At 36.6% G+C, this 23,493-nt stretch overlaps 3 protein-coding genes across 4 annotated transcripts; 2 read left to right on the top strand and 1 right to left on the bottom strand.

Annotated features, from left to right (window-relative positions):
* Positions 1-398: 398 nt before the first annotated feature.
* On the bottom strand, positions 399-3,202 carry ubl5 (ubiquitin like 5). 2 transcript variants are annotated; one of them, XM_041983510.1, is made up of 5 exons: positions 3,178-3,202; positions 2,099-2,163; positions 1,369-1,452; positions 1,233-1,270; positions 399-720 (listed from the first exon to the last, which is right to left on the bottom strand). In XM_041983510.1, the coding sequence occupies exons 2-5, from the start codon at positions 2,152-2,154 to the stop codon at positions 677-679; spliced, it is 222 nt and encodes a 73-aa protein (XP_041839444.1). In that variant the 5' UTR covers positions 2,155-2,163; positions 3,178-3,202; the 3' UTR covers positions 399-676. The 2 variants fall into 2 exon arrangements, with proteins under 2 accessions (XP_041839444.1, XP_041839443.1); XM_041983509.1 differs by lacking the exon at positions 3,178-3,202 and adding an exon at positions 2,466-2,576.
* pin1 (peptidylprolyl cis/trans isomerase, NIMA-interacting 1) lies at positions 2,666-8,559 on the top strand. Its single transcript, XM_041983508.1, has 5 exons — positions 2,666-2,817; positions 4,601-4,683; positions 6,096-6,204; positions 6,287-6,397; positions 7,727-8,559. The coding sequence occupies exons 1-5, from the start codon at positions 2,760-2,762 to the stop codon at positions 7,834-7,836; spliced, it is 471 nt and encodes a 156-aa protein (XP_041839442.1). The 5' UTR covers positions 2,666-2,759; the 3' UTR covers positions 7,837-8,559.
* Positions 8,560-11,710: 3,151 nt separating this feature from the next.
* Positions 11,711-21,891, top strand: LOC121638597 (perforin-1-like). The gene is made up of 11 exons (XM_041983465.1): positions 11,711-11,818; positions 12,875-12,997; positions 14,093-14,371; positions 14,449-14,528; positions 14,947-14,992; positions 17,284-17,420; positions 17,528-17,666; positions 17,790-17,870; positions 19,440-19,933; positions 20,019-20,112; positions 21,338-21,891. Exons 3-11 carry the CDS (start codon positions 14,099-14,101, stop codon positions 21,545-21,547), a joined length of 1,554 nt encoding a protein of 517 aa, XP_041839399.1. The 5' UTR covers positions 11,711-11,818; positions 12,875-12,997; positions 14,093-14,098; the 3' UTR covers positions 21,548-21,891.
* The last annotated feature ends 1,602 nt before the right edge of the window (positions 21,892-23,493 follow it).

Raw genomic sequence — 23,493 nt, 5'->3', positions numbered from 1 at the left:
TTTCCAGTGGTGTTTGTTTGCACTGTTGGTGTTGTACATACAGTTAAACCAGAGACTAGCTTACAATGAAATCTGGGACCCTTCTCTTCTTCAGACCAGAATGAAAACTGCTGTCACATAATCTGAAGCAAAACTACATCTGAAATATAATAGCATGCCATGTTAAATGTTAGCAGGAACCACAATTCAGCTCAATCCTCACCAAGTAAAAACATTTTTCTGTTAATCAATGACATTGGTTGTAGTGTGATACAGTAACAACTACCTAATGTTGAGATACTGACATGAATTACACTAAAGTCAACTGTGTAATGATTATTGTCTAAATTATATATTTTGTATTATCAGTTCAATAATAATTTCTACTAATTGACAACAATGACCATGAATCCATCATGTGGGTTTATCACATTTATTTCTAAAATATCAAAACAAAATAACTGGAGAGCAACAACAATTCCTTAACATAATTTGTGGGCAAAAATCAACAACAGAAACTCGGATCTATGTAACGTCAGCATGTTTTCTGGTCTGTGTCCGACGCTTTTTATCTCCTCCAGACATTCTGTCAGATTAAGGAGGTTTCCAGCCTCAAATTCCATTCTTGTGTGTTTGGGTGTGTGTTTTTGTAGCAAGGTCTTGTCTAAGCATGTTTGACTTTTGGTCCACTTCTCGTCTACTGGTAGTACAACTCCAGGTTCATCCCATCATGGATTTCATCTGAGTAAACTGTAGTTAAGTGAACAAGTTATCTGTAATTCTACATTGTATAAATATTCTTCCACAAAAGAAAGATCCTTCTGTTTCTTCGCTACTCCATCCCCTACCTCGCAGCATTCACAAATTCTCACGGATGTAGATGCTCAAAACAGCACAAGTCATTAGGTGGCCTTTGTGATAAAATTGTGAAGAAAAAAGAAGATTTTTAGGTGTTTTTTTTTTTACTTTCATTAATTTTTAAAAACTTCTGTTTACCTAAAATTTTGTGGTATGAGCCATATCACACAATTTATCACTTGTTTTCAGCAAATCTCCATCGGTATACATTTATATTTAAGTATACACTGTTAACTCTTTATACTAAAAATCAGCATGATCCTTTTTTAAATCTATGAAATGAAGAGGAAGCAGAAAACTGATTAATAACAAGTAAACAGTGTATGAAATGGAAGTAGATTTTTGAATATCAAATTACTGACATAGAGCTGCATGAAAGCTAGTTTAAAGGATACAATCACCGAGAGACACGTGGTCCTTGAATATGGTATACCTGTGGAAATAGGTGAAGAGCATTTACCTGTTAACAGAAGACAGTAGCACAAGCATTAACTGCAGTCAAATTTGGAATATCCCTGATAAGCATCTTACCATTTCTTCAGGACAATCTTATCGTGTCGTGTTCCTGTCTGTGCAGCAATGAGCTTCTTCAGGTCTCCAATGGTATCTTCTGAGCTGAGTATGAAAGATAAGGAATAGTGGCATAGGACACATTCACAGATACATTATGTTCTTCTACGAGCCAAGAGCCCTGTTCTATTGAAAAATACATTTCAATTAAAAACTAAGACAATAAGATTAGTCTGTTTAAATGATTTTGATTCTCCTCTCCCTGGTAGAACAGACTTATTTATCTTTGATTAACTGTTACTGCTAGCTCTGTAAAATAACTTTTAAAAAAAACAAAAACAAAACGTGAATGATCTAAAAGAGTAGCAGTAGATGTACATTGTTACTGCTGTTACAGCTAAATTTAATTATCCCCAAATATCCAAATAAATGAGGTCTTCAATAAAAAAAACAGACTTAGTTTAGTAACCATTATTAACTAAGATACAATTAATTAAACAAGCTAAACAAAACTAAAAACCCAGTGAATTAATTAATTATAAATACTGCAGGCCAACCTGAGACAACATTTTACATTTAGATCAGATCGTCTATTGTAACTGAGTGGGAGTGCTAGGTTGTTGTCAGCTCCATGTGTACACTCATACATGACTACAGACATCAAGTCATCCATGGTGCCAGAGCAGGTATGCAGGTGGGTATATCAGAACGCAGCATTCAGCATCAACTACAATATCACATTTAAGGATACTTGCACTTGACCCGGACTTTCTTGCCCAGGCGATCGTTGCAAACCACCTCGATCATCTTCGGTTGCTATCAGAGCATGGAAAACAATAAAACTGTCAAACTCAATTGAACAAATTCATGACAAAACACATTTCTGTCAGAAAATATATAGAACTGATAACTTCACACAAACTGCACTACCAGAAACAGGGACTATTAAATTGATCAGCCAGGTTTGTTTGGCTAACGTTAGCTTAAGATCAAAAACACTGGCGCTGAACTGTTAATGTACAATATTTAAAAAAACACAAACATAAACGACCACTATATCTCTAAAAATGCTATTGGGCTACATAATTTAAACCGTGTATTAAAAGTATGATACAGACATGGAACGTTGCAAAGCTATTCCTCTCTCGTTGATATTTTCTGGAACGCTCTCGGTCTTGCCTAACGTAAAGAAGGTTTGGCCGCGTCAATAGCCTCTCAACCAATCAAATCAGTTGCTGGAGATAGGCAGTACTAATAAACCAATGACAGGACAACAAAAAAACCATGAAAGGCGGTTTTGACTGTGAAAACAATTTGTGCCGTAAACAAATACCCAACTGTCGTATACTTAGTTGCAACTCTGTCGCACCGTTGCAATTTAGAATTTGAAAACGTTGCTGCAGAAATAAAATATGGCAGACGAGGAGAATTTACCCGCTGGATGGGAGAAAAGAATGAGCCGTAGTTCAGGTAATGAAACGTAAGCGTCGTGAGTCTAAATATGTTAGACAGCTATATAAATTACACTGTGTAACGAACTTAGCCTTCTAGCTAGCAGCACGAGCATCGCGGTATTAGTGCTAAAACGAGGTAGAGGGAATATTAAGCTTAAATACTATTTGCTGACATTAGCGACTCGTAAGTTGATGTTGTTTCAGAAGTAGTGTTTCTCTGTTAACAGTTGTGTCGCTTCATGAGAAGCTAATTCATTCAAACTGGCTGCTGCGGGGCCCTGCATGACGTCATCCCGCCCCGCTGCTTCCTCGCCTACAAACTGCGCGAGACTCTGCACATTTTTGTTTGGAGCCCAAAAAGCTATAAGGGTCTTACCCTCACACAAGTTACAGTCTCTTTATTGCTTATTCTGCCATGCAGTGTACCATCACTTCGTGTTTGCCCTGTCTACGACAACTTATCTCTAATAGTCATCGATTTTTTTCACTTTTACCTCAAACACACACAAGTCTGTTGATTACTCAATTGGCCTACTTAGCAATGACACTGTAGCGAAAAAAAGTGAAGTCGTTTTGTTGTTGTTGTTTTGTTTTGTTTTGTTTTTGTTTGTTTTGTTTTGTTTTTTGCCAGAAAAATATGCAAAAAGAAGTGCTAGAAGTAGCTAGATACATTTAAAATTTTGTGAACTCAGCAACCAGTCATATTTTGTCAAACAAGACATGGGGTCTAACGAGTATTTGTAAAGCTACAGAAGTCAGATTTCCTATGTTTAAATTGACGGTCTGGTTTTAAACATTTCTGGTTAGGTAGACGCCCATTCTTAAAGCATCAACATCTCCCTTACTAAGTTAGTAAACTTTTCCCACAAGTCGTTATTCTAATAATGGCTAGATTCACTTCTCATCAGTGTTCTCATGGACCTTCAGATTTTGGAAGGGATGGACCTGAAGATCTCTGCTGTAGGGTTGTATGACAGTAGGAAATCTTGCAACATGCAATGTCACTACAAACCACAAAATGACTACAACCAGTTTTAAAATGTAAAGTGGACTTCTAAATAAATGCAAATTATAGCATTAATGTATTTTAGAGTAGTTCATCTTCAAATATTTTGATAAATTAAAATGTATTCATTTAATTTGTTGACCAAGATTTGCTTATATAAATATATATACATATACATAATAGTGGACATGTTGTCATTGTCCATAAGTAAACCATGTTTCCATAATTAAACTGTGAGTTTTCTGTTCATGCATATTTCTGTCTTCAGTTGCTCTCACAACATTTGTCCTTTCAGGTTGCAGCCAGGTTACTGTTTTTTACCTTTTTTTTCTTTTTTGTACACACCATATTGCATAATATGACATCTGATATGGCTCCATTAGTTGTAGTCTTTTTGTTTGTTTGTTTCAGCTTGGCTATGTCTTCTTGGGAGGTTGCTTTAATACATGTGCCTACAGGGGCCATTTTTCCATAATATATCCCTGATTGTGAGACCAGTTGCTGTGAATCAGCAACCTGCTGCGACCAAATACGCCTCAATTTTCTATTACAATGCTGACAGATTAATTATATTAATTTTAAGTCAGTTGCAGTTCAGATGTGATGGACTGTAATATTAAATAATTGCAGTGATGCAGATTTAATACTGAACTGATGTATCTATAATCAGAGATATTATGGTGACTTTAATAACTGATATTGTATGTTTTTCCTCTCAGCATCTTTTTTTTTCTGTCCATATATTTAAGAAAAATTTAAAGCAACTTGTATGGTTCTCCTCTTATTCTTGCAGGCAAAGTGTATTATTTTAACCACATCACCAATGCCAGCCAGTGGGAACGTCCAGTGGGAGATGGTCGTGGAGAGCCAGATAAGGTTGATTTCATTTTGTATTTTGTTGCATCCAAGATAAAATTGACAAATAACAACAAGTACACAACACTACATAAACCAAGAATTACACTAAATAGTGCCTTACAATATAACATAAAAAAAGTCTAATCTTAGTGATGTATTAAATTTGACAAGAGGAAGATGGCCCAAGTTGAAAAATAAATATAAGAAACAGGAATTTTTAGTGACTTCTGTTGGTTTGCAGAATCTTTAGCTTTGAGGGCGCACAGACACATTTTTGTAATGCAATCCAGACATTTGGGAATTTGAATAAATATGGTTGAAAATGATATTAAGTTCACAGCTTACATGTCAAATCTGTAATGAAGTATGTTTGTAACCGTTTCTTCATGGTTGACTTAAGTGTGATCTCATATGAGCACTGATGTTGTGAAAGGTGTTATTGCTCAGTATCAAGTTCAACTCTACAATTGAATTGTTAAATGTATAAGAAAGAATTTTACTCCACTTGACTCGTTTATTTTTATTTTATGTTTTGCTGTGTTTGTATAGCTTATGTGGAAAAATAAGTGTGAAGACAGAAGTTATAAATAACATTACAGTGGTTTTGGTCAGGGTGTTGAAACCAAAGCTAATAAATTGGAACTGAACTGGTACTGCAGTTTTCATATTGTCATGTCAGTTTGTCACATGAAAAAGAAAAGTGGTTTTCTTTGCTGACTATGCCAGCCTTTTTGCATATTATTTAGTTTTATATCTGAAATGTCAGAAAATAGAGGAAAATACCTACAACTCTCAGAATGTCTGTCGTCATATTGCATGATAGACTGCTTAGGGCTCAGACATGTTCAGTTTATCTTAAAAAAAAAAAAAGAAACAAATGGACCAGACAATTTCAAAATATCCTTAACATTTGTCTTTATCAAGACAGTTACTTTTATTCTGCATCAGTGTGTTTTAGTTCTGTGAAACTATATATTTGTATATAAGTCACTTCTTGAGATAAATATTAAATGTGTTACACATCATCTCATACCCTCCTTCAAAATAAACACCCATTTTGTTAAGTTTCTTTTTCTTTTGTGATCCTGACCAAAATATAGGAAAATCCTGAGTTTAAATACAGTTAGGCCACACCCTATCTGGAAGGATTAACTCTGTACCCAGTCAGTGTAACTAACTCTTATAAATATTTTATAACTCTTTATGTGTTGCTGGAGAGATGCCCTGCAGATTATTTTGTTCATTGTAAATATTTTAACATTATACCATTTATTAACTCATGATATTAAACATGATGTCTGTCATTTTGCAAATAAATCTTACATGGGTCACAGGTGTATTATCTTTTTTAATAACCTATCTTTGCCAGTTAATAAATTAATGATCTATTAAATCTAAAATTTGGGTGTGTCATCTTTTCTGTCTTTCAGGTACGCTGCTCTCACCTCTTGGTGAAACATAATCAGTCCCGTCGTCCATCTTCCTGGCGGGAACAAAACATTACACGGAGTAAAGATGAGGCTCTGGATCTCATCCAGAGTAAGTAAGGCAGGGCAGAAGAGAAGAGACAGGGTGTGATTCTTCCAAGTGTGATGAATATGTTTACATTTTCTCTTTTCAGAGTACATAGAACAGATCAAGTCCGGACAGGAGAAGTTTGAGTCCTTAGCATCTCATTTCAGTGACTGCAGCTCAGCTAAAAATGGTGGCGATCTTGGACTGTTTGGCAGAGGTATACACATCATGATGCCACTTCTGGACCGAACCTCTGTTCAAGTAGCTGTAATATTCAGACAAATCTTAATTCAGCTCTTCTATCTCTGAACAAATGAAGTGTGTTCCCAGGAGTTTCTTTTCATATGTTAAGAGCACTTAAATGTTTTAGGCACATCCTTCACAACCTCCCTCAGACCCTGCAGTTACATTCTATGATGTCCCTGTAGGGGGTGCTTTTCCTTCAATAATTCTGGAAATGAGCATCCTGTCTGTGTGTCAAGCAGCACTGAGGCTACAGTGAACAGAATGAAGCTAAGTTTCAGCTCATGTCAGATTCCCATCTGTTGATCAGATTTAGGAAATCTGATATTTTTTCAGTTTTATTTGTACTTTACAATGCAAAGTCATCGAAAATACAGATACATTTTTCTGCATCTTTCTTCCTCCCTTGATTCCCTATCCAGCTCATTGGACCAACGTTGCCCTCCCCGTATCTCCTGTTCTACAGTTAAAGCCTTGCTTTATTTTTGTAGCCTTTTCTGCCTGACTGCAGTGTTTATCTTAGTTTTTCCAGTTTTACCCTACAGTGCATGTCCCAATGCCAGGTTTGCTTTGGTACTGTATCATCTTGAAAAGGGTTCTTGTCATAACCGGGTTGCTTGCCAGGTTTGGAAACCTGGGAAAACAATGATGAGAGATTTGCTCAACTGTCACTTTCCTTTCGCTTTCTTGCTTTGAAAAACAAATTCATAACAGATAGCATTGCAGCGTGAAAACGGACAAGACAGAGCAACTGAATAGCAGTGAGTTCGTTAACGCTTTCAGACTTGAGACTTTGTTTACAACAGCTTTCCAAAACCTTTTCATCAAAGCTTTTAACACTTTATCAGCCTCTGAAGAAACTTTAAACATGAAAAAGAAAACATTTAGCTTTATTTTTATGTATATTTTATTCACACTGGCTCATAAGACATATCCACAAATTTATTACGTTGTAATTAAGTCAAACTCAAGGCCAGATAGACAGCTAATAAAGAGGAGCAGTGAAATAAAATAGTATTTTGTGATTGTTTCACAGCAGATTGTCTAAATCTTCCAGTTTACAAGTTATTGGCAGGTGAGATCTGATCTCAGACTTGACATAAAACAAACTGATTAACTTTTCATGACTAATAATTAAATCCAAAATCTTTCAAAAGCTCCTAAAAATAAAAAAAACAATAGTGAAAATAGAATACCATCAAATGACACAAGTCTTGCTGCTGAAGTAAGTAATAATTTGTGTATTTGTATTTGGTGTTAATAATGATTTTATTACTTTTAACAAGGACTGTGTTTGTTGTAGGTCAAATGCAGAAGCCTTTTGAAGACGCCTCCTTCGCTCTCAAAGTTGGAGACATGAGCGGTCCTGTGTTTACTGATTCTGGAGTCCACATCATTTTACGTACTGGCTGAAAGCAGTCTATATCCCAGCCTCCATGCTAAACACATACACAGTCCAGCCCAAACAGGCCTGCAAGTAATTTCATTACATATGCCTCCCACTAAATTGAGCTTATGGTCTGTATCGCATTATTTTAGGTGGGATCATTTGTTCCAAATACTATCGAACAGAACTAGTTTAAATGCTCTGAAAATTAATGAGTTTTCCAGATATCCCTGAAGACTTCAAGCTTTTATTAATCATGACAATGCCATTCATAAACAACAGTAGTGCCTGTTGAAGTGACCACATCCTGGAAACACACAAGCAGAGTTTAACTATGTGTGTGGAAAAGCTTGGAGTTATTAAGTGCATGTCTCCAAAAAGGACCATTTACTGTATGTTTATTTTCCATTGCTGCTGTATGCGTGCCAAAGCAGTTCTTTTATCCATATCACTGTTATGAAAAGTGCTCACATAAATTTCCTGCATTTCCCTGCATTTTGAGTTCTCTTTACTCATCATTGTACCATTGTTTGATTCTTTCTGTCCTCTGCAAATGTCCAGAAACATAGGATTATTTGTCTTTAAAGTTGACTTTGAAAAGTGCATGGTCTGCCCCCCTGGATATGCAAAGATGGCACCAATTAAAGCTTGTAGGTTTTAACAATAAGCCCAACAGCTTTTTAAAGCGTCAATGTTCGGATGAACTGTTAACACTGCTGTCATCGGGGAATAAATAAAAACTTTTTTTAGAATATTCTTTTGTGAGACTTCCTTTATTTAGTCACTAGTTTCATTAACTTTCCCATCCTGTATAGGAGACTTCAAGATGCTAATAAAAGAGTTAAAACTGAATTATTTGATAGTTACTCTTCCCTGGTATACCTCTGCCTTGATGCCTGAAAGGAGTCTTTAATGTTTGTTGAGTGTCCACTTAGGCTGTGTGACTGAGGTAGATTATGTCAGAATTAAGCATTTTATTGGCTCAAAGGTCTTTAAGATACCTGAGTATATTCCTAATTTGTTTGGAGCTTCTAGTTCTGTAACTTCAGCCTGTAAAAAAACCATGTAATTAAAAAATCTCTCCATCTCTAGGAGAGGAAATGCCTTGGCAGGAGGATGGTTGGGGGGTGGGGGAGACTACAGGTATTCTGAATATTTAGAAAGCAGTAACAAGAAAAAAGGTAGAGATATACTCATACATGTGTGTTATATGAATATCAGGAATATAGTATTTTGTTCATGTGTGTGATATCAGCTGATGTTTTAAAGTAGTTGTGTGCTGTCAACAAGAAGCTTCTAGAACTTTGTTGATGATTGCATAACATCCAACTTGCTTATAGTTTGTGTTTATTTACCTAAAGTCAACTTAAATCTTTAAGAGTTTAAACTTTGTTTCACACTTTAAAGTCACTGGATAAAGAGGAAAAACTAAAATTCTGCTCAACAACTAAAATGACTTTGACATTGTATTCTTTTCACTAACAGATAAACAAACCAAACTAACCACACAACCTCTTGATGAGATAGAGGTTATGGCAGTGGTCAAGATATAGTAGATAGAGAAGAACATTATGTAACAGCTGAACCAGAGTCAGCTGATGGGCAAAACTGAAAACCAGAATGATGACAAGAACATTCTTTTTAACCTGGAAGAGCTTGATGCAGTGGTCCAAAATCCCAGTGGAGACATGCATAAGTTTATTAGGAATTATATTCAGAGAAAAAGAAAGTCATTGTTGTGATTGTAAATTTGTAAACTTGTTCATGTCTTTACAAGAAAGAAGATACCTGTTGGATCTTTGGATTGAGTATGAATAATTTTGGACAAGTTGCATCACTGATGATGGTGCAGGTTGTAGAGTCACAGGGTTTTTTGTTTTGTTTTTTTTTTATTTATCCCAGTCAGCAGTAGGAAAATTACTTTCAAGTAAGCTTATGGTGAAGCACAGGACCCATTTTTTAGGTTCAAACTGATCAAATAAACTTTCGGTTCAAACCAATAAATCTATTTTTTTCTATCTATATTTTAATCATTCATTCATTTTCTGAACCGCTTAGTCCATTAAGGGTCACGGGTAAGCTGGAACCTATCCCAGCATTAACAGGTGAGAGGCAGGGTACACCCTGGACAGGTCACCAGTCCATCACAGGGCCAACACATAGGGGACAAACAACCATTCACACACTCACACTCACTCCTAGGGAGGATTTAGAGTCATCAATTAACCTAACATGCATGTCTTTTGGACGGTGGGAGGAAGCCACGCATACACGGGGAGAACATGCAAACTCCACACAGAAAGGCCACCGCCCTCAAGGTTTGAACCTCCCCCCAGCTGAGATTCGAACCGACGACCTTCTTGCTGTGAGGTCTTTTTTTATCTGTAAACAATAAAAAAATAACAACATCAACAATGTAACAAAACTATAAAATATAATTTTTTTCCATTTTATTACGAAATTGTTGGCTGTCATTCATATTCTTTTGCTTTTTGCCCCCAAAGCCGTCTGTAAGAAAAATATCAGTCTCATCACACTGGTATCAACTGATACGGATACTAGCCTTGGTATTAATACTGTCGACATTTGGATTGATCCACCCAGCCCTACTCCCGTTCTCTCTCTCATGTATATGTCACACAACTCAGGTGATTGACAGGTCACTGAAGGAGGAGAGAAACGTTTTTCCTGACACATCTGTTTGCTGTCCTGCTGTCACTACACCACTTTGAAGTAACTTTTAAATTGGTTTTCTAATTATTCATGATAATAATAATCTCAATAATAATATTTGATTTGATTTGAGATTTGGCTGCACATAACTGATGCTAGCATGAAGTGCTCTTCAAGTTACTTAGCACTGACTAAGCAAGATCTACATAACCCTGTTTAATTTAAACAGGAGGCTACCAAGACTGGTAGTTGATTAGGTATGGCATGAAAATGTTGGGAAATATAGCTTGTTACCAGACTTATTTTGTTTAGGAAGATACAGTAGGCCTATAAGAATGAAGAGAAAGGGAGATGTTCCTAACTTTTTTGTAAAGGGGAAGGACACAGATCAGGTTGAGACTGACCCTAGCCCCAATGTCAGCAGCCCCAACAACACCTTAAGTGGCCTTAACCACACAAGGATCCAGTCTATCACCACCACCATACAGTAACCCAGAACTGCCAGGGGGGAGAAGCCACTTGATCCCGCTTCTACATCAAGCGCCTCAAAACAACCACTGCATCATTTGATGCAGATTATTAATGTAAAGATGTTTTATTCCTCATGTGACCACAGCAGTGTATGGGGTTGGGTGTGAGAGAGTGGAGCACAATAATTTCCTCTCCCAGTCTATGCCCCCCCCCCCCCCCCCCCCCCCCCATAACATCATGCCCACCTTCTAGCTATCCCATGTATAAAAGTCTAACTCCAGCACTACTGATGAACAACCTTTTTAGAGAATACTTTTAGATTGCATTAACTCCTCGGCTCAATGACAATAATGTTCCAGACCTTTTCTTTCTTAATTCACATTTAACACATGCTTGAGACACATGTGATATTCCAGCCTGTATTTTTGATTAATATTTTAATGGAAATTTGACATTTAATAAAATTCTGTCTTGGCAACAAATGCTTGGGTTAGAAATGAGATAAAGAAGCAAAGACACAATTCTGGGGAAATGATCTTCACCTCTTTCTTTCTTTCTTTCTTTCTTTCTTTCTTTCTTTCTTTCTTTCTTTCTTTCTTTCTTTCTTTTTTAAAAATAAATATTCTTATACAATTAGACAGGGTGGTGTCACAACTATTACATTTATTGCAATCCATTTCCTCATGCCTAAGCACAGTAGGCCATAGTTGATCTATATTATACCGCCCTTCTGGATTCATACTTATACCCTCACTTGCTGTAATCCCCAGTTTGTCTCTGATCAAGTCTTGTTGCCTCTTCATACATCTCAGTTGGATTCAAGCTGCTGGGAGTGGCACAACCTTTTCACAGCATTTGGAGCAGGTACAAACTCTTTTTAAAATGTATCACTGCAGCCTTGAATAAACAAGTGTTAATTTATTAAAAAAACATGAAGCAGAGAGCATCTTTCAGGGTTTGTTACAGACTGTTCTTACAAAGTAAAAGAATCTGAAAAGACTGCTAAATTCTTCTAACTTTATAGTTTTACAGACAGTTGATTAGTGGGATTTTTTTGTATTTTTTGATAGTTTATAGAGCTCTTCAGTCTGCTCTGTTTCTCCTCCAGCAGCAGGGGTGGATCATGTGTTTTAAAGCTGCCATTTTGCACTGATAGTTGCAGTCAGTCTATATGATGAAAGTTGTACAAAAAGGTGCATTTGTTAAAAATGCAGTTTTCATGCAAATTGAGCTTGTTTTAAACTATAAACATTATTTTACCCCCTTGTGACCTAATGCTTCATTTTTCAGGGTTTCTGAAAAATACTATCTAAAACATGTTTTGTCTTTTCTCAGCCCTTTAAGAAACTACAAGCATAAAATAAAGACAACTGACAAGTTCAACGTTTTGCTTTTATTTTAAATGGCACTTTGCCCTTATGTTTATTATTTTTCTTTAAATTATAGTGTAGTATTGTTTGTCTTAAAAATATGGATGCAAAGTGAAGCTAGATGGAACTCTTTCTATGATTATTTTTCAGCAGCTGTTTGATTGGAAACAAAGTAAAATCAGCAATATACAGGGTAATAACAGATCCTGCTCATTTACTTGCATCACAATTTCATTGTCATATATGATTTTATGGCTTCATAAATATGGTTCTGGCTCCTGTATCTTAGGAGGAAGAGCAGTCATCTGCCAACCAGAAAGTTAGTGGATTGAATTCAGGCATCTCCTTGACTGCATGTTAAAGTGTCCTTGGGCAAGACACTTAACCCCCTGTTGCCTCCTGATGTGTATATCGGAGTATGAATGTGTACATTAGTATATAACCATAGAAGTGCTGTATGAGTGTGTTTGTGATTGAGTGAATGTGACATGTAGTGTAAATGACATGTAGTATATGTACAGTCCATTTACCATTCCTGTCTTTTTCTCAGGGCCACTAGTTTGGCCAACGCCAAACTAAACAACACTGTTGGTCTCCACCCATTCCAACTAGCTTGTACAAGCCTCTTCACCTCTTTTCCACTTTCGGTTGCTCTGGATTGTTGACCCTATAGGTACTTAAAGTCCTCCACCTTCTTTAGCTTTTCTCCCTGTAGACTCGCTGTATTACATGAGTCCCACTTATTCACTTGCAACACTCTCTGCACATCCCCCTTGTTCTTGCACTGTGCAGGAAGAAAGATGTAAAATATCAAGAGATGTGTGTTCATCACTTGGTTTTTAAATTAATAATGAGCTGTTGATTCAATTTAATAAAAAAAAAAGTTTTATCATTGATGCATGCACACATGAGATAGATTTTTATCTGTGCAGGAATTAGTGTTCATGAGAGAAATCACTGAGAAAACATTGAGCACATTTATCATCATGTTGTCTCAGAGTGAGATGATAAAGATTTAACTAGCTGTTGCCAAGATAAACACAGCTTTCAATTAGGGGGTACTCAAAGTACAGTGTCAGGGGTAAACATTGGTATTATGCCATATATTTCCTCATTGCCAGCAAGTTCAAACAAAAACTTGAGCTTTTCTTTATTTAATGTGGATTAAACTCTACAAAAGCATGTGAAGTCAGTCTATTTGCTGGCAGCTATTCTGAGACCTGGACAAATAGACACATCATGTGCCTGTTAGTCTTTACAGTGAGGCTGAAACACATAAAAACTAAATTAGATGTCTGTTGATGCAACCGTGTGTTTCACTGATGCAGGTTAAAAGTTCAGGTAGTTTGTAATGGAGGTCTCTGAGGAAGGACATCTATCTGGTTTTGATATTTCAGAAAACTTGTGTTAGGTAATAATTTTAGTGGGATTGGTTAAAAAAAATACACATATTACAAACACCCAGACAGATTTTGAATTTCCCACTAGAGGGCCACCTGCACCTCTGCAGTGTAGTAGCAGAACGATGCCACTGGACAGTAAGGACCTCCATAAAAGTTCAGTTTCCTGTATATTATCGTTATTTTTGCTTTTTAATTATGAGTGTTAGTGATAGTGTTTTGCTTATGAGCAGATGTTTTTTTTCTTTGTATGTCAAAGCTAGTTTGAAAATTAAAACACAGATAAACATGGTTACTGCTATGGTACCTGTAAACTTTCTATTTACCCTGCACTCTGAACTGATGGATTCTCATTTCATCTTCAACAGTTCTCCATGATTCCAGCGATGGACTCCTGTTTAACTCCAGCCCCTCTCCTCCTCATCCTCTTTCTGTCCCCTGTTCTCTCCTGTCGAACTGGGAGGGACAGTGAGTGTGAATCTGCTTCCTTTGTACCAGGACACAATCTGGTGGGAGAGGGCTTTGATGTGGTCACTCTGCACCGAAAAGGAGCATATGTGATTGATGTGAAGACCTACCTGACCCCAAATAGCACCTGTACCCTCTGCTTCAATGGTCATGGGGCCATACGCAAGAAATGGCAAAAAGTAAGAAAAAAAAAAAAACAGTAGTAAATAGTTGCTAAAACTTGTGAGCAAGTTAATGGTTGTGTTCTTCTTTTCAGCTGCCAGTTTCTGTGATGGACTGGCGTGCAATCAACCACTGCAGTATTGATATGTCCAGCAGCTCACACACTTCTGTTAGGTAATGTATGATCACAGGCAGAGTTAAATCACAGAGACAAGGACACAAACTCAATCTGTGAAACATATTCCTACTTTTTTTTAACAACATAATCTGGCATACAAGTGGATTAAGTGGTTTTCTTTTGTTCCTGACAAACAAAGGATATTCTTAATAAATAAGTATCTAATATTTACCAGTTTTATGTCTGTCTTAGACATTCATGTAAATGGTGCAGGTTCCGCCACCACATGCATTTGTTCTCATGATTTTGGTTATTAAAACGACTGCCTTCTTTATCCCATGATCATTATTGTCAGATTTCTAACAGTTTTATTTTATCTTTCTTGTCAGTTGAAAAGTACAAATTTTAAGAAACAGATGTTTGAAATGAAAATGAAATATGCTAATACCCTTTTCCTTTAAATTATATCCACAGCTCACTGACTGAAAGTTACATCAAACAGGACATTAATAACTGGGGGGTAAGAGTCCTTCTGTCACAGCTTAAATGCTGCATAATGAATAAGTTAACAAATAAATAAATATACTGTAATCCTTACTGAACTGTAAAGAAAACTGGGAACCAATGATACTGTGTGTTAATTATGAAAAGGTTTTTGTCTAATTTAAGCTGAAGGGCTGAATATTTGAATATTACAAATCTGTTGGTTGCCAAAAGTGTGCAAACTTTTAGTGTAAGTAGATCATCTGAGGACAAAACTAGATTAAAATATTTTTAAATAGTATTACTGCACTGGGATATAAGTAGGAACCCAGTTTTATTTAAAGATTGAGGATTGTCAAACGTATGTCAAAGTGTTTCATTAAGCAAAGAAAGAAGATTACAGAAGAATTTAGAATAAGGAGCAAGGATGCTCATCAGGTTGGTGGAAGAGTTTGGGAAAATCAAAACTTTGGTAAAGATGGTTGTTGTTGTTGGTCATGTTGTGTCATGGCCTGTTTTGTGACTTCTGGTACAGAAAAGCTCTCTATCATTAAAGAACAAAGTGTTCTGAAACATACCAGTCAAGAAAAAATTTAATATTTCTGTAAATTAAATCTAAACAGGAAGAAGGTCATGTAGCAGAACAACAACTCTAATGACACAATTCAACTGACCTAAAAATGGTTATAGAAGATTTAAATTGTTGCTTTGACATGGTGAAGTTAAACTCCTGACCTTAAATCAACAGAAATGTTGTGAAGCAAAGTAATGAGAGGAAACCCTTCAACATCTCAGAGTTGCAGATATTCCACCAAGCTGGTGTAAAAGACTGATAAACCGTTACCAGATATGTTTATAGTAGCAGCTATTGCTGGAAAAAAATGGGTCACATTGAAACTGGTCATTGACAAATATAAAACACTGGATTATTTTTGTGATGTTTATTGATTCTCAAAGCCCCTACATGTCTACAAATTTTAGCTACTATACTCCAGCTGTCTGGGGGAGGAAAGTTTTAATGGGGTGGCAATGATCAGACAGACGTTAGTGTGGGGTGGCTAATCAGGTAATCACTACAATGTCCAGCAGGATCATTAACTTTGGTATGATCAGTGTGTGAAATACAGGTATACATGGGTGTCTGGAAACTTTTAAGTAACATCTTTGAGTCCTTTCCAATATCAAAAACAAAAATCTGAAACTGATTTTAATGAGTCTTATTCAGGATGTGAATTTAGAAAAAGAATTAATTGGTGTAAAAACACATAGTTCTTTATCTTGCAGAGTGAAAGAAAAACTATAAATATAATTTATATTGCTGAGGAAACACATGGAAAGACCAGTGATGATGTGCCAGTCAGCATGACTGCAGCTGTTCTGCTGGAATCTAGTGGCTGGGAAGCGGCTCTGGTTTTAACCCTTTAAAGTTTCCAATAAGAAAAAAGCAATAATAATAGCCAGTCAATATTTTGAATCAATGTCTTTTTTTTTTTTTTTTTTTGTACGAAAGGCTGAGATTACATTTAATAATATAGTAACAATAGTGAAAATGGTTAGTAATGAAAACAATAATGAACGAAATGGTAGCAATCACTCAGGCAGGTTCATTTCCACAAGTTATCAATAAAATTCATTATCAGTGAAAAATTCTCTTCCAAATGGTGGAACAGGCCATGAAGAGGTTAAAGCTGAAAGAGTTACTCAACCAACCTTCACACCCCCACTAAACCAATTCCATGTCTACCCATAGTTCCCACAGCGGTTAGCTGCATACATAATATTTGATCTACTGAACAAATTCATCTGCAACTTTTGCTGTCACCTTTGGTCATTAATTCAGGAAACACAGATTTATATTTAATGACAATATTCATCCCAACTCAGCTTTATTTATACAGCCCATTAGAGCAACCAAAGTGCTTTACAGGGGAAAATGAACAAGAAAGGATTTTTAAAAATTAAACAATTGAAACAAAACTATGAATAACTATATAAATTAAAAACCAGCTAAAAGTAAGTTGCAATAATAATAAAGATAGTAATAAGAGCAAGATGACAAGTATTACTATAGTTAATAAACAACTGCTAATCAGAATTGGGGTGGGATAGCCCTGGCCCCTCCAGGACCTAGCTGTAAAATTCCAATTGGGATAAAGATCTATTTATTATTGTTTTCATATCTATCAGATTATCTACTGCTCTGAGATCAGTGAAGATTCAGTCGAGCCATAAAATCACTGCAATTCTTTGTCCGTTGTTTAATAGAGTGAGCTGATTGCTAAAAGGTCTAACAACTCAAGAGTTTTTACTTTTCATGTATCTGATCAGTTTGGCCTAGATGTAAAACAGTTTGCAGGGCTGAATGTGGGAGGAACACGCTCCAAAGCATACTACTTTGCTTCACAAAGGACCAGAGAAGATCGCTTCTCCTTTAGCACACACAAGATCGCCTGCACACATTACAGGTAGGGCTTGAACATTATTACATCAACACATAATAATTTAGGTTTTCAGTTAAGTTTGCACCGCTCATGTCTTTTAAAATAATGTGCTGAATTGTCTCTGTGTTTAGTTTTCGTGTATCAACACGGCCTCCACTCAGTTCAGGCTTTCTTCATGATGTAGCAGTGCTGCCAACTCACTACAACCCTTCCACTCATGCTCAATATTATGAGCTCATACAAACCTATGGCACACATTACTTTCGACAGGTTAAAACTCTCTCTCTCACACACACACACACACACAAACAAAAAAAAAACAAAATAAAACAAACAAAAAAAAAAAAAACAAAGAAATTAATTTTTATTTAACAACCATGAACTTAATTTCAGGTTCGTCTTGGGGGGCGACTGAGGCGAGTCACAGCCACACGGACCTGTTTGTCCAGATTGAACGGACTATCCACAAATGAGGTAGCACAGAGCCCTCACTTGCCAGTTAGCTATCAATAGCACTTATTTCTGTATGAAACTACTATGCATAAATGTCATGTACAGTGGACATCTGTATTTTAATGTGGGTATTTAAGAAAATAAAGATTCCAAAAGTCAAAATAAGTTATAATTGACACATTTTTTTAAATATTCAAGCAAGTTTACATCCAATTTCCATCCTTCGTTGTTTTAGGCTGCCAAAAAGAAGAGGGCTTTAAGGGACATTGTGTAAGACTTTCTTCCATCTAACATTGGAATCATGAACCGCATTCTAGCGTCTCACTATATCACGTCTCACTTTCTCAAAAGTTTATTGCAAAAGCCTCAACAGCATAGATGAAAGCATGTCATCCAATAGTAGATGGTGTCCTTTCCATTCAGGTGAAAAGGATTGTGATTCCATAAATATTGCAAACTGCATCCCGTCAAACTATCAGATATTCCTGTGTGTTTAGAAGGAAGAACGGTTCTCACACAGGTAAACTGGCTTCGACACAGCACCAGCTTTTTGTCTCAGTAAAAGTCAGCTTATAAAGCCTTTCCAGCAGCTTGTAGTCTGGATATGCCACAACTGTAAAAACCAGGTGTTTATCGTGAATATGAAAGCGACTGAAACCACGTAAACATACACTTATGAACCAACAAGGTTGGTGTATTTTAGCAGGATCTACAGTTATGCTGCCCATGATAACGAGCAACACCGTCTAACTAAACCAAATGAAAAAAGTTAGCTTCGGGCTCATTTATGCTTGACTTAGTTGTCAAGGAGAAAGCTGGCAACTTCAGCATCCCTTTTAAAATCTTTCTCCTTCTTGAGCTCCTTCCACCCCGGGGAAGGCTAGCAGAATGTTGATCCTCCATGTTTGCATCGTCTGGTCAAGCTGCCTTTTAAGTGCCCTTTTTCACTTTCTTGGCGATGTTGAAAACGGCTGCTGCACATGTATGGTTCTCCACTGAATAACCATTTAACAGATTTTCCAACTTGCTAGGGTAGTAAGCCGCTCTCATTTATCTTCTCCTGCCTCTTTTACCCATCATATGTAAAAACAAATCTAAAACTCTTCGCTTACGACAATGTGTCAGATCATTAGCAGAGGTCATAATACACCAATGATAACACATACATACATGCAGACATCGATTTTGGCCAGTAAACAACAGACAATGTTATACAATGTCCCTTTAAGTAAAATTAGGAGTTATGCATCATAAGAAAGCTGCCTGTTAAATTCTTGACAGTATGAGAAATGAGACTGTTTTAAAGCTTTGAAATGTGTGACATGTATATGTAATTTTGTGTTGTATTTTAAAACACTAATGTCATGCAACAGGACACCATTATGTTAGTGGCCAAGGTGATTTGAACACTAGATTTGACTTGGACTTTTTCACCTGAACAGCTCAAGTATGTCTTTATTTGTAAAAACTGGTCATAATCATATTGTTTTTGTAGGACAGTCTCAAAATGTTGCCAGTGGGTGTTCAAATATTTGTATCTTACTGTCAAGCTGTTAAATGTTATGTCTCATTACATCTCCTGTCATCCAGGTTCAAAACTGTTTATCACTGGGATTTCGTGTCGGCCTGGGGAAGTTGAGCCTATCCAGTGTTCTAGGCTCTTGTCACAAGGTTTTACAGAACCGGGATGCTTCCACTAGTTACAGTTCTGGTTTCCACCAACACTACACAGAGATCTCAGGGGGCAGTGGGTGGTTAGGAGAGTTTTCCATTGCCCATAATGACTCTCTGGGCTACTTCAATTGGCTGAAAAGTCTAGTGACTCATCCTGGTGTTGTCTCATACTCCCTTCGGGCAATATATAAGCTCATGCCAAAGAAAACACAGAAATTAGGGATGAAGGCTGCCACTGAGCGGTATTTGAGGGACAACGCTGTGAGTCATTCGACCAATGAGCCCAGGTGTCAGGCTTCTAACCTGGCTTACAACTGCTGTCCTATATCGGCGTCGAAGGGGACATTGGGGGTGACCATTGTCAGAGGCTGGAGGTTGGATGGAGATCTACCCCCTAACCCCAGCGACGGGTAGGTTGAGGAACGGTTAGAGATTGAAATATTAGTCATAAAGCAATATTAATTGAAATGTTACTGCTCTTTGATTCTTTCACAGCTATGTAAAGGTCTGGTATGGTGAAGCCTATCGTCGGACTCGAACGATCGAGTCAAATAATCCCAGGTGGGATTCGTATTTTGACTACGGCAAGGTCAGTAAACTTTCTCATTACAGATCTGCTCAAGAGAACATATTAAAGGAAAATTATTACACCTTTTGGTGTTATAGTTTATTTGTGTAGCGTTTTACCATCTGTGTGTATGTAGAGCAGTCAAAACACAACAGTAAATAATTATAATTGTGGGAGAATTAACTGAAATGACAAAGACTGTGTAGATGTGGAATCATGGACATAGACATGATCCTCAAGAAGGGGTCCCAAACATCCCAAAGACCAAAAATCATTGATGCCATAAAAAAAATAAAATAAATGAATAAATAATAATAAAAAAAACAATACAGCAATTAAAGCATTATGAAACAAATAACAACTGAATATGATTAAGGTGACAATAATGATCAAATTTCTAAATTCATAATGCAATATTAACACAATGGTAAGGGTCTTGTTACTAATAAATCACAAAAGTGAGCCACCCTTAATTTCTATACATGCTGCCAGAGAAAAATGTGCAGCAAAGTATTAAAATGTGCAAACAGAAATATAGTACCGTAAAAGAGGTGCAAATGTCTTTTTTTTTTCTAATAAGTTTAAAGCCCATATTTGGTTTGATAACTTTCTTCAAAATAGCTTGAACCCTCCTTAGACAAACTTTCTTCTCTTTTCTTTCATCTTAATTAAAAATTCCCCAGTTTTCTTGAAAGACATTTCAAAGCTTTTATTTGGATATTTGCTGACATTTGTCTTGCCCTCTGTTGCCCTGTTCACCATTTTTGTGTAATTTGTCCTGAGGCTTAGGCAAACTGTATCACTAAAAGTTGCATCTATTAAGTCCTGTCAGGTCTTTACTGAATTTTTTCTGTTTAAGTCCATCACTTTCAGTCTGCTAATCTGCTGTAGACAGTTTTTAAGCCTACGTATTCATTTGTCCTTCTTGTTTGACTGACAACAATCACTGGATTTACACACAACATAATGGGTTGATGCTGCAACTGTTATTATTGATAAGCAGTCAGAATACTATAAAATATGTTTGTTAACATTTGCTTGCACTTGTGCTTCCATTATATGAAAACCTGAATAAAATATACAAATTAAATCTAAATAAATATTAGATATATTTTTATGTTGTGTCTTATGTTATAAGTAAAATAAAATACCGGTTAAAACACATCAATTCAGAACTTAAAAGGATAACACCAAAGGAAACTTAATTGTTGTTTTGGTTTATTTTTTTGTTTTTTTCTTAATGAAGGTGGACACGCATGAGGAGTTGTACATAGAGGTTTGGGATGAGGACGTTTGGCATGATGACCTCCTTTTTTCATGCAGCTTCAGTCTGACCCAGGGCACACACACACGGACCTGCTATAGAGGCAGAGAAGGTGTTGAGCTCCGGTACACCTTGACCTGTGATCGTTATCTGACTGGAGACAAGTGCAACTATTATAAACCATCTACTTAGTGGCTAAATGTAATTAGAGGAGTGTTTCTTTTAAAAAAAAGAAGAAGAAAGAAAGGTCACATAATTGATGACAAAATGTTGAGCTTTATCTTCTATAATTGTTAAGCTTCAGTGCACAAGGTTTTGAACATACAAGTCACAAGTATATATATATATAAAAAACAACATTTTTTGCTTTTAACAGAATATTGTGCTTAGTATAATCTGTCTGTATTTTGAACATTAATCACAATCATCTCTGGTGTACTCTTAGCAGTTTGGAAGTGCAGTTAAACTGTATCAAATCCTTGTTTTGCCACTTTTCCTACAACTTTCTCATGCAAAATAAAGATTGTCAGAACATGTGCTTCATGTCACCAATTTACTTGCTTTTGAACACCTATGCACACATATGTACCTGTGTACAGTATATATGTATTATCTTATGTCCTTTAAGTTATCTGTTCCCTTTATTCTGCTCACATGTCCTCCACATTGATGGATATGCACAAAACAGAATTAAATTAGCTGTTTTGTATTCAAAGAACATAAAAAAACATGTAGAATAATGTAGAATATCACACACACGAATAAATATAATCATCCTTTATAAGTCTCACAGTGGGGAAATTCTTTCTCTGCATTTAACCTATTTATCCTGGTTGCTGGGAGCAGTGGGCTGCCAGATTACGGCACAGGGGGGCTTGCTCAGGGACCCACAGTGGTTTTTACCTTAGTTACCAGCCTGAGGACTTGACCCCAGGTTTTCCAGACCCAAGCCCACCTCTGTAACCACTAGGCCACCACTCCTCTGCAAAATTCATCTTGTATGTGATCATTTATTCTGAAACGTAAAAAAAGCGTTTAAAGGACACTGCACATCTTCATACTTCACTGTGCTATAAACGATACTCCTACAATTTTTACACACAATTACTCTCATGGCCTTTAGAAGTCTTTGAAGAAGCTTTGGACAAGCATAAGCAAATGACCTGGGGTTATATCTGGGTGGAAATTTTCACTGGTTAAACATTTAACATCTAAAGAAACATGAAAACCAATATGAAAGGAGAATGTATCTCTGTCTTGCCTTGACTTGGCCTGAAGCAGAATACCAAGCAAAACTGATAGTTTAGACAATATGATGTGTTTGATGGTATATCCAGTAATGAGAGATGCAATCTGATAAAGTAACTGGTAATGTGAAGCAACCAGCAAACAATTTGCACAACAAAAATACAGAAGCAGCTGGATGTTTTTGTTCTTAGGTAGCAGAAATTGGGTTACACCAGTACATACATGTTTCAAAAACCTGCCATTTAAACACACGTAAAGTGTCCTCATCTTAAGGGTATGCTTAGTTTTGTGCAGAAAAACCAAAAAAAAAAGACTAATTATGAACTTAGAAGTACTGGTAGCTATTTCATCATTATCACATTAAGCCACATCTAAGTGTATCTCCTGTTCATTGTCTTAGTTGTTCAGAATTAATTTAACCTACAATGCATCAGATCTAATTCAACAAAGGAGTTTGTTGTACCTATCTTTATGTTTCAAAGGCATCTCAGGTCTTAATGGGTTGTTGTCACAGGGTTGTCCGTTGTTAGTGATCTGTCATTCGTGAATGAGACGGCTCTAAGAATGTAATGAATGAGAATTTGTCTGGAAGCTGAATCTTTAGAAGGGGCAGGACTTTATTTTGATGGGCACACCATACAGCCAGTTACAAATGAGAAAAGACTAAGATCGGGGTTCAGATTACGGGGAAGCTAAGGGGAGCTCGTGTCCCCTGAAAGGCAGAGGAGCTTCCCTTAAGACAGGTAGGAGGAGAGCAACTGGCTTGTGGGTTCTTTTTTAAAATTTTTTGTCCCTCCTGTCCAGTAGGTCTGCTCCTTTACAGTCAGCCTAGCAATGACACGGGGAGAAGTGATGACGAGTGGGAGTTTGCTGCTTAAATGGAGGGTAAA

This window comes from Melanotaenia boesemani, chromosome 4 (genome assembly GCF_017639745.1).
Source record: "Melanotaenia boesemani isolate fMelBoe1 chromosome 4, fMelBoe1.pri, whole genome shotgun sequence".
Lineage (NCBI taxonomy): Eukaryota > Metazoa > Chordata > Actinopteri > Atheriniformes > Melanotaeniidae > Melanotaenia > Melanotaenia boesemani.
This window is presented reverse-complemented; position numbering and strand designations above follow the sequence as displayed.